This window comes from Daphnia carinata, chromosome 1, assembly GCF_022539665.2.
Source record: "Daphnia carinata strain CSIRO-1 chromosome 1, CSIRO_AGI_Dcar_HiC_V3, whole genome shotgun sequence".
Lineage (NCBI taxonomy): Eukaryota > Metazoa > Arthropoda > Branchiopoda > Diplostraca > Daphniidae > Daphnia > Daphnia carinata.
The window spans coordinates 7,045,441-7,069,945 of NC_081331.1; the positions used below are offsets into that span (position 1 = coordinate 7,045,441).

The 24,505-nt window shown below is 38.4% G+C and overlaps 7 protein-coding genes across 7 annotated transcripts; 4 read left to right on the plus strand and 3 right to left on the minus strand.

Moving 5' to 3' along the window:
• Nucleotides 1-438: 438 nt before the first annotated feature.
• LOC130691369 (kinesin-like protein KIF27) lies at nt 439-3,410 on the minus strand. Its single transcript, XM_057514311.2, has 11 exons — nt 3,135-3,410; nt 2,864-3,061; nt 2,595-2,790; nt 2,357-2,528; nt 2,188-2,300; nt 1,978-2,073; nt 1,341-1,898; nt 1,171-1,275; nt 931-1,087; nt 679-862; nt 439-610 (listed from the first exon to the last, which is right to left on the minus strand). Exons 1-11 carry the CDS (start codon nt 3,264-3,266, stop codon nt 593-595), a joined length of 1,929 nt encoding a protein of 642 aa, XP_057370294.1. The 5' UTR covers nt 3,267-3,410; the 3' UTR covers nt 439-592.
• A 1,067-nt stretch (nt 3,411-4,477) lies between these two features.
• On the plus strand, nt 4,478-7,715 carry LOC130691375 (coatomer subunit delta-like). The gene is made up of 11 exons (XM_057514317.2): nt 4,478-4,598; nt 5,065-5,104; nt 5,170-5,405; nt 5,461-5,640; nt 5,707-5,891; nt 5,962-6,144; nt 6,208-6,337; nt 6,396-6,579; nt 6,647-6,758; nt 6,828-7,032; nt 7,107-7,715. Exons 1-11 carry the CDS (start codon nt 4,596-4,598, stop codon nt 7,194-7,196), a joined length of 1,548 nt encoding a protein of 515 aa, XP_057370300.1. The 5' UTR covers nt 4,478-4,595; the 3' UTR covers nt 7,197-7,715.
• A 91-nt stretch (nt 7,716-7,806) lies between these two features.
• On the minus strand, nt 7,807-9,558 carry LOC130691387 (porphobilinogen deaminase-like). Its single transcript, XM_057514335.2, has 8 exons — nt 9,403-9,558; nt 9,252-9,324; nt 8,963-9,146; nt 8,814-8,899; nt 8,665-8,752; nt 8,389-8,607; nt 8,156-8,318; nt 7,807-8,097 (listed from the first exon to the last, which is right to left on the minus strand). The coding sequence occupies exons 1-8, from the start codon at nt 9,451-9,453 to the stop codon at nt 7,891-7,893; spliced, it is 1,071 nt and encodes a 356-aa protein (XP_057370318.1). The 5' UTR covers nt 9,454-9,558; the 3' UTR covers nt 7,807-7,890.
• Nucleotides 9,559-9,790: 232 nt separating this feature from the next.
• Nucleotides 9,791-16,420, plus strand: LOC130691357 (vam6/Vps39-like protein). Its single transcript, XM_059497581.1, has 19 exons — nt 9,791-9,947; nt 10,085-10,249; nt 10,316-10,416; nt 10,493-10,696; nt 10,764-10,941; nt 11,017-11,264; nt 11,346-11,475; nt 11,560-11,702; nt 11,763-12,129; nt 12,186-12,584; nt 12,640-12,788; nt 12,856-13,014; nt 13,078-13,212; nt 13,283-13,377; nt 15,138-15,496; nt 15,552-15,718; nt 15,792-15,920; nt 15,975-16,091; nt 16,148-16,420. The coding sequence occupies exons 1-19, from the start codon at nt 9,875-9,877 to the stop codon at nt 16,310-16,312; spliced, it is 3,483 nt and encodes a 1,160-aa protein (XP_059353564.1). The 5' UTR covers nt 9,791-9,874; the 3' UTR covers nt 16,313-16,420.
• On the minus strand, nt 13,670-14,459 carry LOC132088573 (phosphatidylinositol N-acetylglucosaminyltransferase subunit H-like). The gene is made up of 3 exons (XM_059497571.1): nt 14,109-14,459; nt 13,895-14,022; nt 13,670-13,793 (listed from the first exon to the last, which is right to left on the minus strand). The coding sequence occupies exons 1-3, from the start codon at nt 14,365-14,367 to the stop codon at nt 13,689-13,691; spliced, it is 492 nt and encodes a 163-aa protein (XP_059353554.1). The 5' UTR covers nt 14,368-14,459; the 3' UTR covers nt 13,670-13,688.
• A 708-nt stretch (nt 16,421-17,128) lies between the features above and the next one.
• On the plus strand, nt 17,129-18,318 carry LOC130691397 (lactoylglutathione lyase-like). Its single transcript, XM_057514346.2, has 6 exons — nt 17,129-17,282; nt 17,341-17,414; nt 17,485-17,708; nt 17,789-17,856; nt 17,923-18,012; nt 18,082-18,318. Exons 2-6 carry the CDS (start codon nt 17,343-17,345, stop codon nt 18,159-18,161), a joined length of 534 nt encoding a protein of 177 aa, XP_057370329.1. The 5' UTR covers nt 17,129-17,282; nt 17,341-17,342; the 3' UTR covers nt 18,162-18,318.
• Nucleotides 18,319-18,861: 543 nt separating this feature from the next.
• On the plus strand, nt 18,862-23,203 carry LOC130691355 (zinc finger FYVE domain-containing protein 9-like). The gene is made up of 8 exons (XM_057514295.2): nt 18,862-19,214; nt 19,286-20,958; nt 21,014-21,614; nt 21,726-21,982; nt 22,054-22,309; nt 22,393-22,639; nt 22,699-22,990; nt 23,051-23,203. Exons 1-8 carry the CDS (start codon nt 19,157-19,159, stop codon nt 23,201-23,203), a joined length of 3,537 nt encoding a protein of 1,178 aa, XP_057370278.1. The 5' UTR covers nt 18,862-19,156.
• The last annotated feature ends 1,302 nt before the right edge of the window (nt 23,204-24,505 follow it).

Sequence of the window (24,505 nt, forward strand, 5' to 3'; positions counted from 1 at the left end):
TGGCTGCTCTCAGATACACAGATATCGTGACAATAAGCAAGTTCCTGCCACGAAAGCTTTTCGTGATGATTTTTTTGTTTCAGCGTGACGCCATCCATATGGCGAAAATCAATTTTTTTTTCGATTCGCAACCTATGATTTCCCCGAGAACAAAAAGAAGTTTATAATTGTTTCAGCGGTGAAGGGTTGGAAAACTTGCGTTTTATTTGGCAGACAAATAAAAAGTTTTCTTTTATCACAAGCTCGCCCTTCATACTGCTTAGAAAGTTCATCGTTGCCTGCAACAAGCATTTCATCTAAAATAAGCATGAACTTTCTGTGCTACCCATACTAAAGAATTATCTTTCCAAATCAAAAGCATACTTGTTTCTAGTAGCTCCAAATGATTCCTCTACTTTAGTCTCATTTGGCTCCTACATTACGCGTTTAATCGATGTGTTCTGGGTTCAAAAGTTTATTTTTAAAACCAAATTATAATAAACGAACAAACAAAAAAAAATCAACGTTTTTAACCGTATTGCTGCGTTGGATGCGTTAGAAGAAACATAAAACCGGAATACTTGGCAAAAGGAAAACAAGGAATTTTCCGAGATCAATCCAAGAAGTTTACCTGCAAAAAACATTGACGTTAAGCAAACATTAAAAGACCCTGAAAGGGGTTCACGATTTTCTTATTACCTTTAGGAATTTTTCATGAAAATTCTTTCTTAAGCCCGGAACTAGTTTGAGCGTATCGAGATCGTTAAACAACCCATTAAGATTTCGATAAGTAATAATGCAGTGTCCCGCTTTCGGGCCGATGGATGGCAATTTCTGCATCTGGGATTGTGATGCTCTATTCAAATAGTCTAGCATGTCTTTCCTTTAAGTTCAGAAAGCGTCTTTAATAACATGCGCTTTCGAATTGGCAGTTAGAAGCGAATACATTACTTATATTTAGCGATGTTCTGTTCTGATTTTCCTTCAGGAATTGGCAGTGGCAAGACGGATGCGCGTTTCACAGTTTTTCTGGTACTGGATCGTCGAGGTGTCGGAACCACCAATTTCGAATCATTTGCATTCATGGTAACGTTGGACAATGTCTGTCCTAGATGCGTGAAAGCAAAAGAAAACATAACCGCATTAAAGAAAAATGTTCAGGTAAAATCTATTTTTCTTGCTAAGCAATACTTTTCTCGGCCAAACGTGTACTACGGCGGCGTCCATCATTTATCTGAGAAATGCTATCCGTCAACTCAGAAGTCAAATTCAGCGCATCTGGAACGGTGCCAGAAGCTAATAAATGAAAATATAGTGAGTTAAGATAAATAATCAAATCACTGATACGAACATAGGCATACATGTTATTTGGTATGAGGTGCTCCTGACGTTCTCTTCTAGTAGACTCTGGAAACTCAAATGTTGAGAACAGTTAGCCAGCAGAGAATGTGCTAGTTTGTCTTTGAATCCTTCTAGGAAAGTGTCCACTCTTTCCATCACGGCCATTTGGATACGATTCTCGATATCCTCCGAATCAGACAATTTAGATAAACTTCTCTTAAAGGATCCCGACACAAAAACTGATTCATCAAGATTTGAACACTTTTCGGACATTGCTAATTGTTCTGGAACAGCGAATGATGATCCACCAGGCGTCACTATTCTGTTTCGTTCAATTGGTGCAAAAGGTGTCCTCCACGGAGTACTCCTTGGAGTTTTGAAACGAATTCTGCTCGGTGTTTTTAACTGAACTTGAGCCAACGCCGGTTTCAACGGTGTTTTGAACGATGATTGAACTTTTGTCTTAATTGCTCTGGCTTTAGCCGCAAACTGCAAAGCGGCAGATGTCGTCGTGATACTCTGAACATCTGCCTTTACACAGCAAATAAGGACAGTCAAGCTGTTACCTGAAAGCGAATCTATTGGTTTTACAAAATAGAAAACAACTTTAAGAAAAACAGCAACAGCGTAAAATATTAATACAAAGAATTAAATTACCTTTCAGGGCACGAGTTAGTGCAGATTCACGGTGTGGAATATGCGAGACATTTTTGCTATTCAAAGCGTTAATCACTTTTCCTAAAGCCAACAAACCTACGAAAAATTAGATTTCACAAAATTATAAATTAAATCGTTTAGAGAATTGATATCCGTAAATAGGAATAACAAAACAACTTTAACCTTAAAAACAAATGAACCTTGGGATACCTTTGTTAATGAAAATTCCTTCATTTTTTGTCTCTCCCGTTGTTCCATCTTTAGCCACGGCCTCAGAACCCGCAAGATCAACGATTTTGAAAACTGCATGTCGATTTTCACCACTATGAAAACAAAACAATCAGAATTACGCGATTCTAAAACAAGCTGCCAATAATACTTTCTCTGAATCTCCAATTTTAGGCTAATTATGGCATGGGATCGGCTTGACGAATCATTTGACTTCGTTTTTTTAACTTGTCGCCTTAAATTCGCTTTCTGTATGAGGTGCAATGCTTTTTCTTGGTTATGAACTTCGACGTCAGTAATGTTTTCCATAATAACATTTTCGACTGTAACAAAGAACGTTAGCAGATAACCTTATACATTGTACCTAAGTGAAACTTAAAAAGTACTACCTTTGTCATTTTTTATTTCAATTTTAGACACTACGGGAGAAAGCAAATCAAAAATTTCTTCTTTGTATATTTCCAAAAATGATATTTGAACTTTGGAAATCTGGTACTGTTCTTCAGTACTATCAGTCTTAATGGAGAAGATCCATGAAATGATTTGACCCAACAGACCAGCCTCATCATGGTTAAAGCTTGCATCCTATGTATGAGATTAAAAAGATGCTGAATTTGGTAGCTTATGGCTAAGACTTTTCATTTAATAAAATTTATACCCCCGCATTGAAGTTTGCAGTTCCTAGTGTATAGCTTTTGCCTGCGCCTGTAGGTCCATAAGCCATTACAGTTACATTGAAGCCTAAAACCAGTTGCTTTAAAAGAGGTAGAGTGCTCTTTTCAAATACTTCTTTTTGACTACAGTTGATATCATAAACATGATCAAAATGGAATTCTTTTTCTTTATTAAATTCAACCTAGAAATTTGTGTAACATATTTGTGAACAAACAAAAACAAAATGATTCATAAAAAATTATATTATTCTATACCTTTGTAGAAGATAACTTCACAAGGATAAAATCCTCGTCATTTAAAACGTCGCCATTTGAACATTGAGGTAAATTATTCCATTTGGTTGATGCTGGTTTTATACGAACTTGAACTTTCACAGGAGCATCCATTTGTGACTTCTCAATTCTACAATAACACTAAACAGAGCGTCTTCAACCTAGAAAGCAATACTTGGGCTAGCAGTAACCATTTTTAGCAATGTAAACAAAAAAACTTGGAAGAAAAATCTATGAAGTGCGTCAATTTTCAAATATATACACTTTTGAAGTGTTGGTCAGACGGTTGATAATAATCGATTTAAGTCGATATACAAACAAGCCATTGGACAAAACAATAATCGATGCAATATACAGCTCAAATTAGCTTTCTTTTATCTTGAATTTCTTCTGATTTTCTCTTTTATACTACGCAAGGAAAAAGTTCCAATAAATTTTATTATCATTGGTATTAGTGTGGTACAATTGTTTCTCTTATTGTCTCTATTTTAGCCATGCAGCCAATAGAATTTACATGGTTTTAGACACTATAAGAATTTACCCAAATGGTTTACATGATTGTTTGCTTATATTTTTGAAAACCATGCACAATGCTTTAAAAAGCTCTTCTGGTATTTGTAAGCTACATCGGTCAGGATATAATTAGTTCAAACAAATTGAAATGCAACAACTGAAAACATTAAATACAGTTTGATTTGGATCTTTCTAACTTGTAACACTACCGAAAAATTCATTCCTAGGGAGACGTTTGTGGATATTATCCGCAGTTAATTCACTCTTAGGTACGATTGTACAGAAAAGTGGTTCGCGTGCTATCATTATTTTCATCAAACATTTGGAGTTTTTGTTCATCGCTTTAAGTGCACGCTTTCGTTATTCCAAGTTTGCCTGTGTTTGACAATGGCGCCTGGGCAAATAGAAGTAGAGTAAATACGCGCGGTTTCCGCACAATAACAAAGCCCAAAATTGGGAATGGCAGTGCGCAGGATTAACCTAGAACATCATGTAGCGGAAGAAGCCACGCAAGAAAATTCGCTCTAATCGGAGATTGTCCGTAAGAAACACACGAAACTGAAAAACGTGAAAAAAGCGAAGCTATGAGCTTTTCTCTACGTTACAAATGAGGTACGCAATGGAAACTAAAATTTAGTAAAAACATGTCAAATGACTTCAGAATAGCAAATCTTGTTCTATGGGGAAATTGATTGTACTGTACCTTTATACTGTATAAAGACCAATTCATTCAGTGTTTTCGTAAAATGTGCCCTAGCTTAAAAACCACGCAAAAACTGGCAACGTTGCCCCTTGCTCATTGGAAACACAGGTTGGTGGACCGATCCACGTCATCTTCGCCGTCACTTCTTAGGGTCTCGAATCCTCCCACAAAAGTTGTGTTAAAAGGTGTCCGATAAAGTCTTTTTGGAGCCTTTAACCTTCGCAATTATGGTATTGTTAACTAAACTACGTGTTTCTTACCAGTACGGTAGTGTTTACCATAGCGTCTTTGATGTAGTCTTGGGGGTTGGATAGCCGGCCCATTTGACATTTGGGTTACGTTCGTCTACGTGTATATTATATTATGATCCAAACATGTGTATAAATCATAGTTGTCAATTTCAGCTGAAAGTTAGATGTTTTGGGGTTTTGACATGGTTTTAAAATGTGTTTGAGAAAGTTCTGATATGGCATATAAGATTTAAAAAAATAGGAATTAGCTTGCGAAAATATCTGGTTTCTTGGTATAGTAGTGTAATACTTTTTTTCAATTACACATGGTACTGCAGCTGGCTAGTGGTTGCATTGTTTGTAAGAACCATGCTGTCATCATACCATTTCAATAATAATGTTGCCAAAAGAAATTACTGTGTCCTTTTTATATGATTTTGAAGTAATTTTTCTTACTTATTTTCAGGTTCTCATTGCAGCTGCCGTTTGCACCAAGGGTGGAAAAGGTACTACTCTTAACAACCATGTAAAAATAAAAAATGTACATCTGTGCTTATGATTTTGTTGGCAGCCTTGGTGTCAAGACAGTTTGTAGAGATGACAAAATCCCGAATAGAAGGACTCTTAGCAGCATTTCCAAAGCTCATGTCTTCAGGAAAAGCTGCTCAACAACAACACACTTTTGTTGAGACAGAATCTGTACGCTATGTATATCAGCCTTTGGACAAAGTTTACGTACTACTCATCACGACGAGGGCTTCAAACATTCTGGAGGATTTAGAGACTTTACGTCTCTTTGCTCGTGTGGTACAAAACTTATAGGTTATTCAGTTTCCGTAAGTTAATATTTGTTCCCCCCTAGGTTCCTGAATATTGCCGCACTTTCGAGGAGTCCGAAATCCGGGAAAATGCCTTCAACTTGATATTTGCCTTTGACGAAATCGTTGCTCTTGGCTATCGCGAAAACGTTAATTTGGCTCAAATCCGTACCTTCGTCGAAATGGATTCACACGAAGAGAAGGTTTATCAGGCCGTTCGACAGGTGCGGGATATTCTCGTCTAAATTACAAAAACATGCATAAACTTATTCGAAATTTTTTCGACACAGACGCAAGAACGAGATGCAAAAATGAAAATGCGAGAAAAAGCCAAAGAATTGCAGAGGCAGCGAGTTGAATCTAGCAAAAGAGGAATCAAGTCTCCCATGTCATCTTCGGGAGGCTACGGTCCATCACCGGTGGCTGCTTCAATTCCTTCCGAGCCCTCTAAGCCAACTTATCAGCCTGCTATTGTGTAATTTGAATTCTTACTAATTTACTCATTAATCTGTTAAAACAGCCATATTTTTTTTTTTTTTTTTTAGAAAACCAAATGGTCCGAGCAAAGCCCTTAAGCTTGGTGGCCGTCTAAAGGATGCCGAAATATTTGTGGACCAGTTAAAATCAGAGGGCGAGAATGTAAACTCATTCCAAACGCCCTCTTCCGTCGTCCAAGGCGGTTCAGTAAGCTCCAGCAAACTTCCACCATCAACTATCGCCACTGAACCGTACGTACCGACCTGTTCAGTAGCACCAAAAATTTAATAACCGACTTCCTTTCTCGTCTTTAGGGTTCAGCTCCGAATAGAAGAAAAACTTAGCCTTAGCTGTGGCCGTGATGGTGGGCTACACAACATGGAAATTCATGGGTTATTGACTTTATTTATAACTGATGACGCTTACGGTCGAGTTCGCGTTCAGGTAATTTGTATACCGCGTGGTTCGTCTTTTTCAATAGGCTGATCCTGACTTTTGATAGGTTGACAACCGAGATAACCGTGGGATTCAGATTCAAACCCATCCCAACGTAGATAAGGAACTATTTCGCACTAAGCAACACATTGCATTAAAGAATGCCACAAAGCCGTTTCCATTGAATACGGATGTTGGCGTCCTTAAATGGCGTTTTCAAACGCAGGATGAAAATATGATTCCATTAACCAGTAAGGAATTGCGTTCTTTGGAGATTCACGGAGAAAACATTTACACAGCTTTAAACAATTTTAATAGTTAACTGCTGGCCCGCCGAAAACGGCCGTGGTGGCTGTGACGTCAATATCGAATTTGAACTGCAAGATGATCGCTTGGAACTAAACGACGTTGTTATTGTCATTCCATTGCCGTAAGGTTTGATTTACTTTCCAACTCATGTTGTTGACCTGTGATATGTTAAATTGAATTAATTTTGCAGTCATGGTTGCGGAGCGCCAAATGTTTCCGAGTGTGAGGGCGAGTATCAGTACGAAGCACGGAAGAATCAATTGACGTGGCAACTTCCTGTTGTTGATTCGTCTAATAAGAGTGGAGCCATGGAATTTTCATGTCAAGGACATGCAAATGATTTTTTCCCGATCAATGTCAGCTTTTATTCTAAACGCTCCTATGCTGAAATATCGGTGAGCTTACTACAATTAACTACTTTCGTGCTTTCCATTTTGATTAAGACGTCCGATTGCAATGGTCATTATAGGTTAATGATGTCGTTCTAGTAGATGACGGCACATCAGTGAAGTACGCGGCCGATTCCAACTTTTTTACGGAGAAGTACGAGATCCTCTGAAGAAGATATTGCTTCGGAATTGTGTGGAAGTGGCAAAGCGTTCGTGATTTTGCCAGTTACCCCTCCCCCTCTCGTTAGCGTCAACACAAACAAACTGGTGAAATCCTTAACTTTCAATCGGGGTAATGAGAAAGAGAAAGATTTTTGGTTGCCATCTGTGGTTTGTATTAAAAGCCGGCGTGCAGATCGTTTTTGCCGTCTTTGAATCGATTAATTTCCTCAAATTCCCTTTTTCTTCACCTATCTTTCATAAAAAAAAGCAATTTAAAGCGCTGAAATTTGTTAAGCCGCCCAGTAAATATGATCTATTGAAATCATTTTTTTACGTGCATATATCTTTGAATCAGCCGCGGCACTCATGGTCGAGCGTGTTTCTTTTCCCTATCCTTTCATCTCTTTTTCTCCGTTTGTTTATGTTTTCGATCTGGTAAGAGCTCAGATAGCTCTTATCTGGTGTTGTCGTTGAACAGTGTACACTGCTGGGGTGCATGGCATACAGTATATCAAATTACGATTGAATGATTTCAACATCTTCTTGACTCCTGGTATTTTGTTATCATTCTAGTTTTCCCTTTGGTATAAACATGAAAAGTAAAATTTTACCAGAAAAGAAAAATTCTGTATTACAAGGCTCACCCATAATTTTACTCATTATAACTACGTAACTTTGACTAAGGATAAGAAAACTCTGTATCTATTTAGACGGGCGCACGTTAGCAGCAACCAAATTGCGCTGCTCCGTTTCCTTTTTGGCTTCATCAAGGATAATTCCTCCCCCTAATGCCACAATTTTACCGGCCAATGAGACACCCAACCATTCAGCTAGGGCCAACCTGGAATTGCTGAGGTGAGAACTTACAACAGCAGTATAGGATTGAGCTGGCGGAACATCGTCAATATCCTACATATCAACAAAAATAACACCGTATTCAGAATAAATGCCTTTACATCAAACTTACAGTAAGTTTAACATCCAAAGACTGGGTGATGCTTCGTTTTCCGTCCAAGCTCCACACACCACCTTTTAGGTAGAGAACATCGTCCAAGAATCGAGATTCCACCGCAACTGGCGCTGAACAGCCCCCCTCAAGCGTTCTAAGAAAAGCGCGTTCTGCGACACAACTATAAGAGCATTTAATTCATCGTTATTATATAACTGTTTTCTGCTTTGTATGTGCACTTCTGAATATACCATAGTAGCGTTTCAGCATGGCTGAATGGTGCTAAAAGTTGTCGAGTTGCCATATCGTCTTGGCGACATTCAATTCCAAGTGCGCCTTGGCCGATGGCATACATACTTACGTCTGTGTTGAGGTATTCAGAGATCCGTGATTCCCAGTTCATCCGCTTCACTCCAGCAGTCGCTAATATAAGAGCCGCATATGTTCCCTCTTCATCGAGTTTGCGTAACCTGTAAAACAAATTTGCCTGATTTACGAAGAGATTCTTCGTCTCCTGCTATATTTACCGAGTATTTAAATTGCCTCTTATGCCTTGAATTACAAGATGGGGGAAATGGCGTTTTAATTGTGCTGCCCGGCGTAATGAACTTGTTCCTAAGACAATATTACTTTTTATAACGATATATTTGAAATTACATGTTATTTGCGAGCTTACCTACGACGCTACCAGTTGGTAACGTTGCTAACGTACATTCAAAAAACTTAGGAGACATGATGACCGCGTCTCTAGGATCTTCTCGCCTAAAAACGTTACGATCATATCATAAGGCTTTTCAGGATTTCTCAATGTTTCGAAAATCTTACTCTAAAATGGCACCGATCACCATCCCTAGGGGAAGCGATGTTGGCATGTCTTTAAGCGAATGCACCACTAAATCCACTTTATTATGTTCGAGGGCTACCTCCAATTCACGAGTGAACAAACTCTTTTCTCCAATTTGCGACAAAGCTCTGTCAAGAACTTCGTCCCCAATGGTCGTCATCGTTTCTGTTGTCGATTAAAATTCCCATTGAATTATTAAATTGATTTACTGTCCCGATGGCGCGGGAAAACTCGGTAAGAGTAATAAGTTAGAGCATAGAACATAATTACCCAGATGAAAGTTTTTGTCCTCATAGCGCTGCGTGAGAAGCTCGAGCACATGTTTGCTTTGAATAAGTGCAAGCTAAAATAAATATTTAAATTTCACATCTTTCAATTCGTAAATTTAAGACCTATTTTGCGGTCGCGAAGAGAACCTAACCTGGCTTTTACGCGAACCAACTCGAATTGTAGGCTTTGTGATTTCCGACATCTTCTTCTTATGAGAACGCTTCTTTCTTGGAAAGAGAGTTAAGACTAGCAGATCTGATTAGAAGTTTGATTATGAATACATGATACGCTTCTTTAGATGACCGAGCAGAGATGGGCCGGCGTTGCATGAACGGAAATATCATGAAGTATTAAATTAAGCCTTATGAATGATAATAATAACAAATTTTTAACTTAGCAGACGCAAAATAAAGTTTTTTATAATAATAAAAAAATTTAAACAACCATTTAAGCAAATATCAAAACCTGGTCAAAACCAACCAAAGAACCAAATGTTCGTTCTAAACTGCAGACGAAAATATCGTTTGTTGTCTGCTAGGAAAAACAATCTTCCTCCCACCCTACGTTATCGTCACTGATATGTCAAATTAAATCAGGAAAAAAATAAATAGTGACCTAAAAAAATGTATGACGCCTATGAGGCGTTACCAATTCTGGAAAAATTACCTTTACAAATAGAATCCATAGCTGCTTATGGTAATGTTACTTGATCAGAACTTCCTAAAATTTTTCTTCTATTGCAATTGGCAGCTATTGAGGCACTAAATACAGTTTCTCTTCCTTGTTTGTTTCACCTTGATTTCACGTTATAATTTACAAAAAATTTTTCATAGATGAGCATCTGCTAGTAGGGACCCATCAGGGGCACTTGTTGATGTACAGTGTTCTGCAAGGGGCAAGCAACGTCCATTTGCTGAGATCCAACAAATATTTTGCAAAGAAACCAATACAGCAATTAGCTGTTGTTCCAGAACACCAAATCCTGATTAGTCTCTCTGGTAACATAAATTTCTCCATTACTGGTTGTAGGAAGTCATCAATTAACTACCTTACTTCCTCTAAAGATTACCTTGTGACTGTTCATGATTTGACAGTCTTTAATTTTCCAGTCATAACATCACTCACAAAATCTAAGGGAGCTACCTATTTCACTCTTGATGTCAAAGTAAGCCATGAGTATCTACTAATATGCATGAAGTATGATGAAAGTAACAAAGTATTTTTTTTTTCCTTTTTTTCAGAGACAAACTTCTTTGACTGGAGAAATAGCAGTGGCTGTAAGGCTATGTGTTGTTGTAAAAAAGAAGCTTCAACTTTTTTATTGGAAAAATCGGGAGTTCCGTGAATTAGGGCCTGATCTTGCTGTTCCTGATATTCCCCGTACGATTGGATGGTGTCGAGAAACTCTTTGCTTAGGTTTCAAGGGAGAGTACTGCCTACTCAAGGTGGGAATGGAATTCGTAAATAATTGATACAACATTGAGTTACAATATGTTTATTTGTTGCGTATAGCTGGAAGGAGAGCAGAGAGATTTGTTTCCTACCGGAAAACAATCGGAACCTTTGGTTTGCGCCTTGCAAGGGGACAAATTTGCTTTAGGACGAGATGAACAAACTATAATGATCGACATCGATGGTAATCCGTGTACAAAATATACGCTGACGTGGTCAGAGAGACCGCATCTACTAGGTAACGCGATTTTTGCTCTGGTCCTTTAGTATTTAAAACAGAAAATATATTAAATCTTTTATCATTTTTTTAAAGTCGAGGATTCCCCATACATCCTTGGTGTTTTAACTTCCTGCATTGAGATACGGGCAACAGAACCTCGGCTACTTGTCCAGCGATTGGAATTGCCAAGAGCTAGATTTATGACACCAGTGATATCGAGCAATGGGCAGATATATGTTGCTTCTCCTTCTCACGTTTGGTGCCTACATTTGGTACCTGTGCATTTACAGTTACCTCGCTTGCTGGAAGACAAACATTTTCAGCTAGCCATTCAACTTGCGGTCCGTTGAAAACAAACTAGATATTCAATTCATAACTTCAGAGCGTATTGCCTTATACACGATTTTCCTGTGAACATTCAGAACTTATCCAGCGAACCAGAAGACATTCGCACGCAACAAGTTCAGCACATTCAGTCGTTATTCGCTTTCAATTTGTTCCAGAAACATCATTTTGACGAATCGTTGCAGCTATTTTTCAAACTTGCTACTGGTAAGTAAAAGACAGGAAGTCTCAATCAAATGCACCCTATCTTACAACTATATCTTTATAAAAACAAAAATGGCTATATTGCAGATCCCTCTTATGTTATTGGACTCTTTCCTGATTTGTTACCAGTAGAATTCAGGAAGAAAGTGGAATATCCAGAAGCAGTACCCATTTTGCAAGGTAGAGATCTTGATCTCGCTGTGTTGGCCTTGATAAAATATCTCACCGAGGTAATTAACATTTGATTATGTTTGTAGCTTGCAAAGAACTAATATTGTATCTACCTTTAGGTTCGAAATGACCTTATGAGTCAGAATGTTAAAACAAACACCAACATAATGGATGTTGGTTCCAGCTTAAAATTGAGACGCCAATTGTTGGAAATCGTCGATACTACATTGTTAAAGTGCTACCTTTTGACCAATGACGCTCTGGTAGCTTCTCTGTTAAGATTACGGGATAACCACTGCCATTTAGCAGAGAGTGAGAGGGCTTTGAAAAGGCATCACAAACATGCCGAGCTAATTATCCTATATCAGACTCGTGGCCTGCATCGGAAAGCGCTTGAATTGTTGAAAAAACACGCAAATAGTTCTGAAGAAATCGGATCTCCCCTCGCTCACCATGACCGTACGGTCCAATACCTCCAGCATCTAGGTATTTCATATTTTCTTTTTCTAGAGCAAATTTCTAATGAAAATAAAATTTTTTAGGCTCGGAACAAGTAGACCTAATTTTTGACTTCGCCTCATGGGTTATACAATCGCACCCAGACGACGGTCTAAAAATTTTTATTGAAGATTTGCCTGAGGTTGAAGAGCTTCCACGTGCCAAAGTCTACGATTTTCTGTATAAAAATCACCGTCTTCTAGCCTTACCCTACCTTGAACACGTTGTTTACGAATGGCAAGATTCGAACGCTCTCTTCCATAACGCCTTAGCCGTCCTCTACAAGGATAAAATCCTCCGATTAGGGAAGCAGTTATTAGAAGACAACAGTGATCCAACACTTCGAAGTGAACACCAAGATACCAAAGCAAAGTTACGATCATTTCTTGAAATTTCACGGCATTGCTCACCCGAAGCTATTTTAGTCCAATTCCCTTATGACTGTAAGCACATATTTCTATTGTTTTGTTTCGTTTGTTTTATTTTGTTATTTTATAGGTTTATTCGAGGAGAGAGCTATACTGTTGGGCAAAGTTGGTCGACATGAACAAGCATTATCAATCTATACGAACATCCTCAATGATTTACCTGCAGCCGTAGACTATTGTAATGTCTGCTACCGGTCTGAATCTTCATCAAATAAAGAGGTGCCATCGTTAAAAAAAAAAAAAACTTTTTTTTTATGTAACGTAGAATTATATGTATCGGGTTTAGGTCTATTTTTATTTGCTAAAGCTGCTACTTCGACCTAATGATGCTGTAAAAATTCCCGGCCTAGCATATCCTAATGAGGAACCGCAGCAGCGGCAACCTGATGTCGAAAGAGCTTTGGAAACTTTAGACCGGTATCCTTCCCGTATAGATCCAATCAAGGTAATGAATTATTTGTTACATACCTAGCTTATTTCTGAATTGATTGATTGTCTCCTTGAACAGACGTTGCAGATCTTACCAGCAAATATACCGCTACTGAAACTGAAACGCTTTCTTCAGAGAAGTTTAGAATCTTTTGCATCCCAACGTCGAGAGCTACAGCTCTTGCGTGGTCTGCTTTATGCAGAACACCTTCAAGTACTTCCTATCGATATTAAATGAATATCAGTCTTGCTGTTCTTGACACTGTGTTTCCTTCCATCTTTAGGTTCATGAACAACGAATCGAGTACCAAAACCAGAAAGTCGTGATAACGGAGTCGAACATTTGCCACGTGTGTAAAAAGCGCTTTGGAAATCAGAGGTGAAATATGCTTTTTTTTCAATTTTGTTTTCAAATAACGTAATGTAATTTTTTTTTTTTTGCAGCGCTTTTGTTCGGTGTTCTAGTGGAGAAATTGTCCACTTTTCATGTCAAGAAAAACTCATTTAATCATAATTTTAAAATTTATTTTGGCACAATATTTTTGCGCTTTGCATAGTTACAATACATCTTGTTGCACTTTGTACTTGTTTAAAATTTGGTGAATGCTTCTATAAATTTTTTTCAGGCAGTCCAGTCTAGGAAGTGTATGCTAATTTGGTGATACAAAACTCCATATAGTTTATATAATTTCATAACAAATAAGAAATCCTTACTTGGAATATGGGAAGAACTTCTGTTTTTTCACATCCTTGTCCATACTTAAGTAAAATTGCTAAATAAAACAAGACCTGGTGCTGCAATAACAGTAGGAATTAGTACAGCAAGCACCCTATTGTTTTTTCTTGTCTGTTTTTTTAATCTTCTGATTTACACAAAAAAAAAAGTTGTTTCATACCATTGTTATTGCTTCATTAATAACAACCCCTTGGATTCTTTCCCATGCAATAAATTTAGCAGATTTTCTTCCTGAGGCAAATATTGTAGTAATCTGCAAACCAACTGCTTTCATGATGAGTAAAGACTCTAAAAAAAACAAAAAAAAACAAGTTTAATAAATTGAAAACATTTTATTTTGTACAGAGGTCACGAGTTCAGTTTGCTGCAAGTACCTTTTTTCACTTTTGTGTGCAGTTTAATCAAGGCAAAAATAGCCAGTATAAAGCAAAGAATTGACAAGACGTGTGTATGATGATGGTGTAGACCAAGATGCAGAAATATAGCTGTAAAACAAACAGTACAAGATAGCCATCTCTCAAAATGAAATGGTTGGCTATCAATCACATATTCTTCAAAAATCGTTCCACTGTTATACTGAACTTTTAGCTGGCTTCCATAAATGTTCAAATATCTTGCATTATCGTCAATCATTTGAAAAACTGATCATTTGAAAAAATGCACACATAACAACTTTGTAGACCATTCACCTCGTCTTTTTCATTTGTATTGCAAGCATAGATAAAGTCGTCTTTATCTATTGCAAGTCTGTAAGGAGTTAAAACGTTGCAACTTTCTCAAATAAAATTTAACTAATTATTTTCAGTCAAAAATATCATAAAATGAATTAAATTGAAAGCTACATTTGTACTGTAGTAAATAAGAACTTATTTTTCTAAATTATTTTATTAACCTGCAACATTGAAAATTTGCTGCTATGCAACTATGCAAGAGTGTGCTTTTTAGCCTGCACCTTCAAGACAGACATAGAAACTAGAGGCTTACGCGACAATTTGTCGCGCTATCGACTGCCAGTGGAAGCATTTAGACTGAACCACGTGGAGAGTGCGCAAAGCATTCTAAATTTTTGGCAATCGAATTATTTTTGAAAACTATTTTAAATTATGGGTTTTCCAGGTATGTTTTTCTTGTTCTGTAATCCTTAAGGAATGCTGATTTTATTTTTCAATTTTGTCTACCAAAGCCAATTTTTTTTTACCTTAAAGCTACGTCAATTTTTGGACCATGCTTGTTCTGAAAAGTGGTTTATATATTCCTTGGCCATGTCGGTTCCTCTACATGTTGCCCTAGCCTATTTAAGATTTCAGATTCCGCTAGGCACACTAATGCCTTCCTTTCAATCAAAGCTTGAATTGTCAAACATAATATCTTTTTTTTTTTAATTTTTCTCCAACAGCATTTAGCCCACGAGGAGGTGGTGGCAGCAGAGGTGCTGGAGGAAGAGGTGGTTCAAGAGGAGGATTTGGTGGAGATCGAGGGGGTGGCAGAGGCCGTGGAGGATTTGGGGACCGTGGAGGCTTTGGTGGTCGTGGAAGAGGAGGTGGAGGTGGCAGAGGCCGTGGAGGATTTGGTGACCGTGGTGGCCGTGGAAGAGGAGGTGGTGGTAGAGGTGGCATGGGTGGTGGCAAGAAAGTATTTGTTGAGCCCCATCGTCATCCTGGAGTGTTTATTGCCAGAGGAAAGGAAGATGCTCTAGTCACCAAAAATATGGCTATTGGTGATTCAGTTTATGGAGAAAAAAGAATAGCAGTGGAGGAAGAAGGTAGTAATAAATTTTTTTCCATGTGATGTGAGTTCTACATTTTTTGTTATTTTAGGAGTTGAGAAGATTGAGTACCGTGTCTGGAATCCTTTCCGTTCAAAGTTGGCTGCTGCCATCCTTGGTGGTGTTGACCAAATCCACATGCCACCTGGAAGTAAAGTCTTGTATTTGGGTGCTGCCTCTGGAACAACCGTATCTCATGTATCTGATGTTGTAGGACCGGTAAAAGCTTTACCAGTCTTTAGCTAATGCGTGAAATGGAGGTACTAAAGGTTTTTTGTTGTTGTTGCTGCAGGAAGGACTTGTTTATGCTGTTGAGTTTTCTCACCGTTCCGGTCGCGATTTGATCAATGTTGCCAAGAAGCGCACCAACATTATTCCAATTATTGAAGATGCTCGTCACCCTCATAAATACCGAATGCTGGTAAATCGGCATTTTCTTACTTCATACTAAACACTAAAAGGTTGATTTGGTTAGATCGGAATGGTAGACACCATTTTCGCTGATGTCGCTCAGCCTGATCAAGCGCGTATTGTGGCCCTTAATGCCCAATATTTCCTCAAAAACGGTGGTCACTTCGTCATTTCTATAAAGGTATAGTTTATTAGTTAAATTTTTCACTAAAGAAATAACCACAACATCTTATATAGGCTAACTGTATCGATTCAACTGCCGCGCCTGAGGCAGTTTTTGCTGGCGAAGTCAAAAAGATGCAAGCTGAGAAGATGAAACCTATTGAACAGTTGACCCTTGAGCCGTATGAGCGTGATCATGCGGTGGTTGTTGGTGTATACAGACCGCCAACAAAGAAATGAATTCGTTTACACAGTAAATTTGACAGAAAAGAATGACTGCAATCTTATGTTTGCATTTTACTGTGAGCGCCATCCGCAATGAATACAGTTGGAACCGTTTTACTTCTACCAACAATTCTTTGAAAACGTAATGCAGAAGTCTCAAACAAAAAATACAAATAATTACGTTAAAATGCGTTCGTTTGTAAAATCTCTTCTATCGTACACTTTAGATTAGCACACAGTTACAATACATCTGCGTTGTGGCTAAGAAAAATCAATGTAAGTGGTGACAGTTCTGCTGAAGAGTTAAGAGTCAATTTCACTGGAAGGTCACCCCAGTCCCTTTTTTTATGTGTTGCAATTCAAGCTGCATCTTTAAAAACTGCAACAGAACTTCTGCGATTCCTGATAAGTCATCCAATCCGGTAAATAATTAATCAGAATTTTCCAATAGGGGTGGGTTGGGGGGTAGATTTTACACTGATACAGTCGTCTAGCATGCCGTTAAAAATTCGCTGTCCATCGTTTGTCGCCCCTTCACGGTGAAAGTTCTGTGTAGAAATTTGCCATCTATGCAGGTGTTGAAAATAAGCAAAATCTTTATTCTGTACCACTCCTTTTGCTCTCGTTGGATTAAGTAAGTCGGAATAAAAATTGTTTGCAAATTCTAGTTTTTGAGAGCAGCCCGGAAGAGTTTCGAATCGATAACACGCTAGCGATTCAATAGTTATTTGAATAATCATTTTGGCAACGCCAACGCAAGGTCAGATCAACATTCAGGATTGACCAGACCATATAGGCCTATCTGTGTTGTGATACCTGATAAGTTCATCAATCTTATTTATTTATCTATTTACTGCTGCGTGAAACAGGCAAACAGCAGTTGTGTTAATATTTTTATGTAATTTGAAAAACTTGATTTTGTCGAAGTAGAGTTTAGTTCTTTCTTCCCTCAACAAAACGGAGTAAACCTACTGTCACTGGAAAAGTAATAGATTAATCGTTGATATTGTCGAGTGTAATAACTAATAAGAAGTTTTTTAAAGGAATGGCGGAATGTAAACCTCTGAGTCCTGAGGAAGTAAGTGCAGCTTGTGCACAGGCTTCACCTGAGACCAAAGTAAAAACAAAACAAAAAAATTAACATTTACATTAGGTTAAATACATCAACTGTCTGACACATTTTTCAGGACTTTCTCTTTCAACAAACAATGTATCGAATTAAGGATCCAAAAGCCAGCCTAGATTTTTATACCAGAGTACTGGGCATGTGCTTACTGAAGCAATTTAACTTTGATGAAATGAAATTCTCATTGTTCTTTATGGGATATGAAAACCCAAATGATATACCTGGTGATGAGAAAGATAGAGCTAGGTGGGCTTTATCTAGAAAAGCAACTTTAGAGCTGACACAGTAAGTTTATTTGATAAGTAATGTTATTTCACATGTTAACGTAAAACTGAATCTAAAGCTGTTTCTTAAATTTGTTTCAGTAATTGGGGAACTGAATCTGATCCAGAATTCAAGTATCATAATGGAAATTCTGAACCTAAGGGATTTGGTATTATAGATAAATAAAATTATGTAGTTTGAAAAATGGATATACAAATGTTATGTTCTGGTAAAGGCCATATTGGAATAATGGTACCAGATGTTGATGCTGCATGTGAAAGATTTGCAAATCTTGGGGTACAATTTGTCAAAAAACCAAACGATGGTAATTTTCTGCAATTTACAGTGCATAGTACTTAATTTTTTAATAATAATTTTTTTATGCTGTGTGTAGGTAAAATGAAGGGCATTGCTTTCATCAAGGATCCTGATGGCTATTGGATCGAGATATTTAATAATAACCTTGACATCTGAATAACTCAGCGCTTGAAGCTGTGGAAACAGTCAAATATATATCATGGTTGGTTATTGTGTGATAATCAAATATAAAAAATATTGAAATGAACAGCGTGTGATTGAGTTCTTTTTCATAAATGTCTAAATAAAACTATATAATTGGTGGAAAATAGAATAGAGAGGGATTGCCAAGTACATATTTATTAGAACATGGCATAAACTCTCAGTGTTATACAACAAAAAAATACATTTATTGCCCCTTAGCTTAAAACTGGAAGCCTATATGCTGGCCCCAACAGCCTGTCTTCTAGGTTTATTATGGACACAGGAGTTGCCTGAGTGTATGTGAGTGCTGGTTACCCATAAATAACAAAGTCTTCTCTTTACAAAGCATGAAAGTACCATTGAATATTGCAACGTTACTTGAAATTCTCATCGTAGCTGACAAATAAAATGTATTCTATCCACCACACTAGTAACGATTATCCGATTGCATGCTTAAATGCTCCACATTTCCTACACCTTATTTTTCAAATCCTTTGTTTTTGCCTAAAATTCCAGATATAGTTAGATAGTCAAGTTGTCTACTATGTAAAGTAAAATGCTAGGCGACGCTGAGACGCAATGCTGAATTTCCGATTGTATTTATTCTGCAACTTTTTGAATTTTGTCCACAACAAAAGTTACCGTTTCGTTCACTAGCTTCCGCCGATTTATTGTTGTCATCACACATTCCAATTCCCGCAGTTTACCACCGTTGTTAACCATTCCTCTGGGCCGAAAACACCGCACCAATATAGTACGTGACACAAGCTATAATATGAGAGCGCCTGTTTAACACTACCGTCGGATTACGACAGGGAATCGTCCGATCGGGCATCCTTAATTAAATCATGTGCTAGTTATACCGAGAAATGACGTCTACCAATTGAAAATTTTAGTGAAACTTTGGGGAGTTTTTTAAGCTTTCTTGTGGAACGTAGGCTACGTCGTCAACACCCACTTTTTTAAACATGGAAAAATTTGCTGTGGATTTGGACAAGGTCTTAGATGACTTTGAGTTACAAGAGGGTAAAAATGTTTATTATAGTGTCTCTTTAACTTAATCTAAAGGAATGTTGTTCTTCTCTTTATTATTCTAGACCAGGCAGAGCAGTTTGTTAAGAATGGTGAAAAACTTGATTGCTTGGAAACTGAGGAATCTCGGGAAAATTTTCCTGAATTATTAGATTTTATAACAGAACCACTTGCTGATTCTGCCAGTCATCAAAAGGAACTTTCCCAGTTCTCAAACCTTGTGGGCTGTGAAGACATTGAATCCAAATCTCCATCAACAGATGCCCCAGAATCAAAACAGACTGAGACATCTGACTGCCTAATAAAAAATGAGCTCCTGGACTTAAAGTCTAGTGTGGATGAAACTACTAATGAACATTCCAATCTGAATGAGCTACTTCTCGACCTAAGTGAAGCCTTGGGCAGTGCTCTTGTCACAGAACAATCTGTTAATTTGGAAATTGAAAGTTCTACTTTGCTGGATCAGTCATTCACTGAGGATGTAGTAACTCAGCCATTGTTATCTGACATTATACAAAATGGAGCCTTCAATCCTTCTCATCCAGATACTTTAACAGATGATGAACTTGAAAGTTATCTGGCTGAATTGGAAAAGGAAGAAGAAGGAGAAACATCAGAGCCCACACTTGCGGGAAAAATAGGTAGTGAAGAAGAAAATAATCATATACCAAATTGTTCACCGGTAATACTTGAAACTGACAAAGAGATTAAATGTTCCATTATTGGTGATGTAAATGAAAAAACACTTCTAGTCCTACCTTTGGCTGAAGAAGAGGAAAGTGTACCACTATCTGACAGTGAAGTAACATCAACAGAGGAATCAAACGGCTCCTCGTTTAGTGATTCAGATTCTTCAGACGCGCATCCTAATCTACATGAAGATTCATTCAGCACTGAGGAAGAAATGCCTCAGTTGATAGATGATCCTTGTCTATTAAACACAGAAAATGTCAGTGAAACTGTGCCGTCCCAGATTACGGTGGATCAAATAGTCGATGGCTGTGAATCGAATCCTTCTCACATGCCTGAGGACAACCTTGCTAACTCATCGTCTTGTGAAGTGACTGAACCAGTAGATGGGGTAGTTGTGGAAGATATACCTGCGCCGTCGTTAAATGTTAATGCAGAGAATAACGTGACGTCTGTGATGTCAGATTTCTCACATGATGACAATGCACCTTTAGAGCCTTACAGCAGCCTAACTGAAGATGAACGCCTACTTGGAGTACTAAAGCCTGTTTGGATTCCCGATGAAGAAGCTCCTCAATGCATGAATTGCAGTCAACGATTTACAGTTATTAGGCGACGACACCATTGCCGTGCATGCGGTAGAGTTCTCTGCAGTAACTGCTGCTCGTCACGTGCTCGTCTTGAATACATGGAAAGCAAAGAAACACGGGTGTGTTTACCATGCCTTCAAGTCCTAAGGAAAGTTGAAGCATATAAAAAGTGGGGCAGTTTAGCTGAGGGCCAAGCTTCAACTAACACAGTGGATAGTGGGAGTCAAAGTAGTGTTGACTCCACACCAACCTCTAGTCCCTCTCCACATCTTCCTAATCCAGTCGTCAGAGTCAATGTTAACAATCCCTCCGAATACTGTTCTACTGTACCACCTGCTCTCCAAGTAGCTGCGGCTGCTGCACTTCCGACCCCAACTGTGATGGTTCCAGTCCCAGTTGGAGTCTTGAAGAAAGAAGGAACACCATCACATCCGCGAACGAAGAGCGAACCTAAGCAGGTTAGTAATCTTATTTAATATTAAAATAAGTTTTATTCTACCATTGGTTTCTCAGGTAATTTTTAGTGATGGAATTCGGCCTGGAGGCGACTTGGCTGAATTGGACGCATGGCGTGCACCAGTAGCTGATTCCCAGTCTGGCATTCATCGGTCGGTGTCGCGGCGTGTCCAAAAAAAAGCATCTATTACCACAGCAACGCCAGAAAACAGTGCTCCTCAAGAAATTAAAAACCAGCATATGATAAAGCTCGTCCCCTCTCTACCTCCAATCGTTAACGGACCGGACTCAATCGAGCAATTACAATGTGCGTTAGCCGATCCTATCGCTCCTTCAGTGGTATTTGCAATGCAGTCTAGTCAGTCTGGAGTTGATCGACATTTACTATTGGTACGAGTAAAACTACTCCAACTTGATTGCTGTGTTCGGAGGAAATGCTGGTCATTTGCTACATGTGGAATGCGCTGGGTTGCTCAAGACGAAATAGTAATTCTATTAGAACAGCAATCCGACACTTCGACTGAAAATAGCGTGGTGGATGAATTATTGCCTCCTGAAGATATATTTTACCACCTCCTTTCAATTTACGAAGAGGCTATGAACAAACACCACGTTATCATCAACCTAGGTCATACAGTCACTCCTGGAACATTTTTAGGTACAAAAAAAATTATTAAATTTTTTTTTTTGTTTATTTTTATTCATTTATTCATTTACTTATTGTTTCATACGTTCAATAAACAAAACTTTGATTGTATAATTTTATTAGGTTCAACCGAACATGGTGGCTTCTTGTTCTTCCGTACAACTTTTCAATGTGTACAGCAATTATCCTTGCCACCTCCTCCTTATCTGGTTGGGGTGCTACTACAACGATGGGAGATACCTTGGGCTAAAGTGTTTCCACTTCGCCTACTGTTGCGGTTGGGAGCAGAATTTCGCTACTATCCTTGCCCACTATTTAGTGTCCGCAAGCGCAAGTCGGTTTTTGGAGAAGTCGGGCACACCATCGTCAACCTTTTGGCTGTAAGAAACATCCGCATCGACGTGTTGGCAAATAATAATAATCTTAAATCATTGATATCTCCGCATTTCAGGACATGCGGAATTTTAGCTACAGTTTACCGGCAGTCGCAGGGCTTGTTGTACACATGGAAGAAAAAGAAACTAACATTCTACTGCCCAAATCGCGTTATCAGCAAGTTTGCAAAGCATTGGCCCAATCGAATGATCACGTCATTTCACTTGCGGCTTCGTTTAGTCCACAAGCGGATGCCCACCTGGTCTGTCTTCAGTTGGATGACGGATCTTACCAGACTCAAGCTATTAACATACATACACGGCCACGAAAAGGTATTAGCTCTGCTACTCTGCCATTTAAATAGGCTTTATCATTTACCTTTTTTTTTTTTTCGTTTTTTTTTTTTCTTTCGAAGTTACTGGTGCAAGCTTCTTAGTGCTTAACGGCGCTTTGAAAAGCTCTAGTGGCCTTAGTGGTCGTTCCTCAATTGTTGAAGATGGAGTGATGGTGCAGCTCCTTCCCGACATGCTCAGTAATCTGAAGCAGGCACTTATTCGAATGGAAAATTACACCATTCAGTGTGGGAAAATAATTAACGAACAGCCGGAGGAAACGGTTACTCTTAAATGGGTGGACACAGAACCGTCTCCTGTCAATACAGGGTAAATAATGGACGCAGAATGTTAGGGAATATTACCTATTTACAATCTATTTGGCACAGAGTTCAGTCACCAATCGATGGTCGAAGCTTTACCGGGATATCGTCGATCCGTGTCATGCAGCCACGGGATTTTAAAGGCGAAGGGCAGAGACTATTGCGTTGGACGGAACTGTTCATTATTAAAATTGAGGACAGTGCACACTCATCTTCGAGCAGAATAGAAGATAACGGAGACATCACACGTTTTGCTGAAACTGTCGCTAAGGGGGCGTCTATGGCTCTGGCTGCGAAGCTCGCCAGCCTAGACCCTCATACTTTAATTGGGCTACGTGTTTCACTGGATGGAGATTCGGTATAATTTCAAATTCAATAAACATTTCTTTAATCTATAAATATTTTCTGCGTTGTCTAGGTTGAGTATCAAACTGGAGCTGGTCAAGCTCCTCTTCCTAATACGTGTGTCGAGGAGTTGGATTCGTCTCTAATCCCTATATTACATCGAGAATCTTCAGGTCAAAGTGTTCCGTGTATAATGGAACTTTGGTTTCAAATCGTTCATCCGTAAATGCAAGATTGCTAATTGACGAGAACGACACTAACTGAAATGTGATTGGCTTTGTAATATTTGTATAACAATCATGTAGTGGTTCTCCTTTCTGCTACTATCCGAAAATTTTTGTTACGCTGTTGTTATCACCAAGGTTCTATATACTGGTTGCCATTCCCCTTTTCCTTATCTTTTGAGAGAAAACAATTTCCCTCGTCTAAATACCAATAAACTACGTTAGTCATCTTATCTTTGCATCTATAGCAAACTCGGTGTATTCTACTTCATATTATTGACCCTTGCAGGTTATACATCACGATTCGAATCCGTTTTAGCATACAATCGTGGTTTCATGGAAGTCACAATAAAAAACTCGACTGCGTATCACAATTATTATTATTATTTTCTTTACTTGCTCTAGTTTTAAACTCAGGATTGCATTATGACTTGAATTTGCGTATTATTTTATACATTTCCAAAAATTGCCAATGTAGTGGGAGACATCGTAATTCCTAATCACTCCATGCCATCTATGGTCAGACTTGTGCATTTGATTCCACATGAGCCAATCACAAAGCGCAGTTGCACAGCCAATGGAAAGCCTTCTTTCACCGAAGGCTTGGGCGCCATTTTTTTTTAAATAAGGGGAAGGGAACTGACAACAGCTTCCCGCCTCGTGCTGCTAGAGCAGACCACTGTGGCGCTCCCAATAGACTGTTCATGGTCGCCATTCCTTAGCCGTGCTTCTTGCGTTGTGTTCGCTTTCTGAAAACAGTGCTGTATTATTGAAGATACAGTTGTGCCCTACGCTTTCTCTGGATTTAATAGCAGTTTTTCACCATGGTGAGATAAAATATCATCCGTCGAATTTGACCTTGTCGACAGCAATTCAATTTATAGGTAAGTCGTGAAGTCTGTTTGCTATCTTTTTTTTCCCTCCACAAGTGGTAGTAGACAATTATAGCAACAAAGCAAACTTTTCGAGTCGTCTGTCTAGGACCTGTAGTTTTTTTTTCTTTGCCGTTGTTCCCTTGACGAAAGGCATTTACAGAGAAATCTTTGAAACACAAAATAAAAAGGAAATTAGAAAAAAAAAAAAAAATAAGTCAGATCTGTTGTCAACTTTTGGCGAATCCCCTAGCTCCAGAGGTACGTCCCTTTTGAATGTCTGAATTCCCAAATGGAGACACAAGGTTTAGACTCTTGTCTACCTCTCTAAACAATGAGTTTTACCTCCATCAATCCAAACCGAAAGAAGTGTCTGGATTCCATTGTTTAGTCTTTCGGAGCAGCGAGAAAAACCCTGATAGAGTATTCTGT

Excerpts from the sequence above, each read along its gene's own strand:
- LOC130691387 (XM_057514335.2), bottom strand. The coding sequence starts at position 9,453 with ATGTCGGAAATCACAAAGCCTACAATTCGAGTTGGTTCGCGTAAAAGC. Across the intron at positions 9,325-9,402 it reads TTGGTTCGCGTAAAAGCCAG|CTTGCACTTATTCAAAGCAA; the intron begins GTTAGGTTCTCT and ends TATTTATTTTAG. Across the intron at positions 8,319-8,388 it reads CATGCTGAAACGCTACTATG|TTGTGTCGCAGAACGCGCTT; the intron begins GTATATTCAGAA and ends ATGCTCTTATAG.
- LOC132088573 (XM_059497571.1), bottom strand. The coding sequence starts at position 14,367 with ATGATTGACGATAATGCAAGATATTTGAACATTTATGGAAGCCAGCTA. Across the intron at positions 14,023-14,108 it reads GCACACAAAAGTGAAAAAAG|AGTCTTTACTCATCATGAAA; the intron begins GTACTTGCAGCA and ends TGTTTTTTTTAG. Across the intron at positions 13,794-13,894 it reads TTAATGAAGCAATAACAATG|CACCAGGTCTTGTTTTATTT; the intron begins GTATGAAACAAC and ends CTGTTATTGCAG.
- LOC130691375 (XM_057514317.2), top strand. Across the intron at positions 5,406-5,460 it reads TACGTCTCTTTGCTCGTGTG|GTTCCTGAATATTGCCGCAC; the intron begins GTACAAAACTTA and ends GTTCCCCCCTAG. Across the intron at positions 5,892-5,961 it reads ACTTATCAGCCTGCTATTGT|AAAACCAAATGGTCCGAGCA; the intron begins GTAATTTGAATT and ends TTTTTTTTTTAG.
- LOC130691369 (XM_057514311.2), bottom strand. The coding sequence starts at position 3,266 with ATGGATGCTCCTGTGAAAGTTCAAGTTCGTATAAAACCAGCATCAACC. Across the intron at positions 3,062-3,134 it reads TGAAGTTATCTTCTACAAAG|GTTGAATTTAATAAAGAAAA; the intron begins GTATAGAATAAT and ends ACAAATTTCTAG. Across the intron at positions 1,899-1,977 it reads ACTAACTCGTGCCCTGAAAG|ATTCGCTTTCAGGTAACAGC; the intron begins GTAATTTAATTC and ends TAAAACCAATAG.
- LOC130691397 (XM_057514346.2), top strand. The coding sequence starts at position 17,343 with ATGGCGGAATGTAAACCTCTGAGTCCTGAGGAAGTAAGTGCAGCTTGT. Across the intron at positions 17,709-17,788 it reads GCAACTTTAGAGCTGACACA|TAATTGGGGAACTGAATCTG; the intron begins GTAAGTTTATTT and ends AATTTGTTTCAG. Across the intron at positions 18,013-18,081 it reads TGTCAAAAAACCAAACGATG|GTAAAATGAAGGGCATTGCT; the intron begins GTAATTTTCTGC and ends TGCTGTGTGTAG.
- LOC130691357 (XM_059497581.1), top strand. The coding sequence starts at position 9,875 with ATGTATGACGCCTATGAGGCGTTACCAATTCTGGAAAAATTACCTTTA. Across the intron at positions 10,942-11,016 it reads AGAGAGACCGCATCTACTAG|TCGAGGATTCCCCATACATC; the intron begins GTAACGCGATTT and ends ATTTTTTTAAAG. Across the intron at positions 15,719-15,791 it reads TATCTGATGTTGTAGGACCG|GAAGGACTTGTTTATGCTGT; the intron begins GTAAAAGCTTTA and ends TTGTTGCTGCAG.
- LOC130691355 (XM_057514295.2), top strand. The coding sequence starts at position 19,157 with ATGGAAAAATTTGCTGTGGATTTGGACAAGGTCTTAGATGACTTTGAG. Across the intron at positions 22,310-22,392 it reads ACATACACGGCCACGAAAAG|TTACTGGTGCAAGCTTCTTA; the intron begins GTATTAGCTCTG and ends TTTCTTTCGAAG. Across the intron at positions 22,991-23,050 it reads TTTCACTGGATGGAGATTCG|GTTGAGTATCAAACTGGAGC; the intron begins GTATAATTTCAA and ends TGCGTTGTCTAG.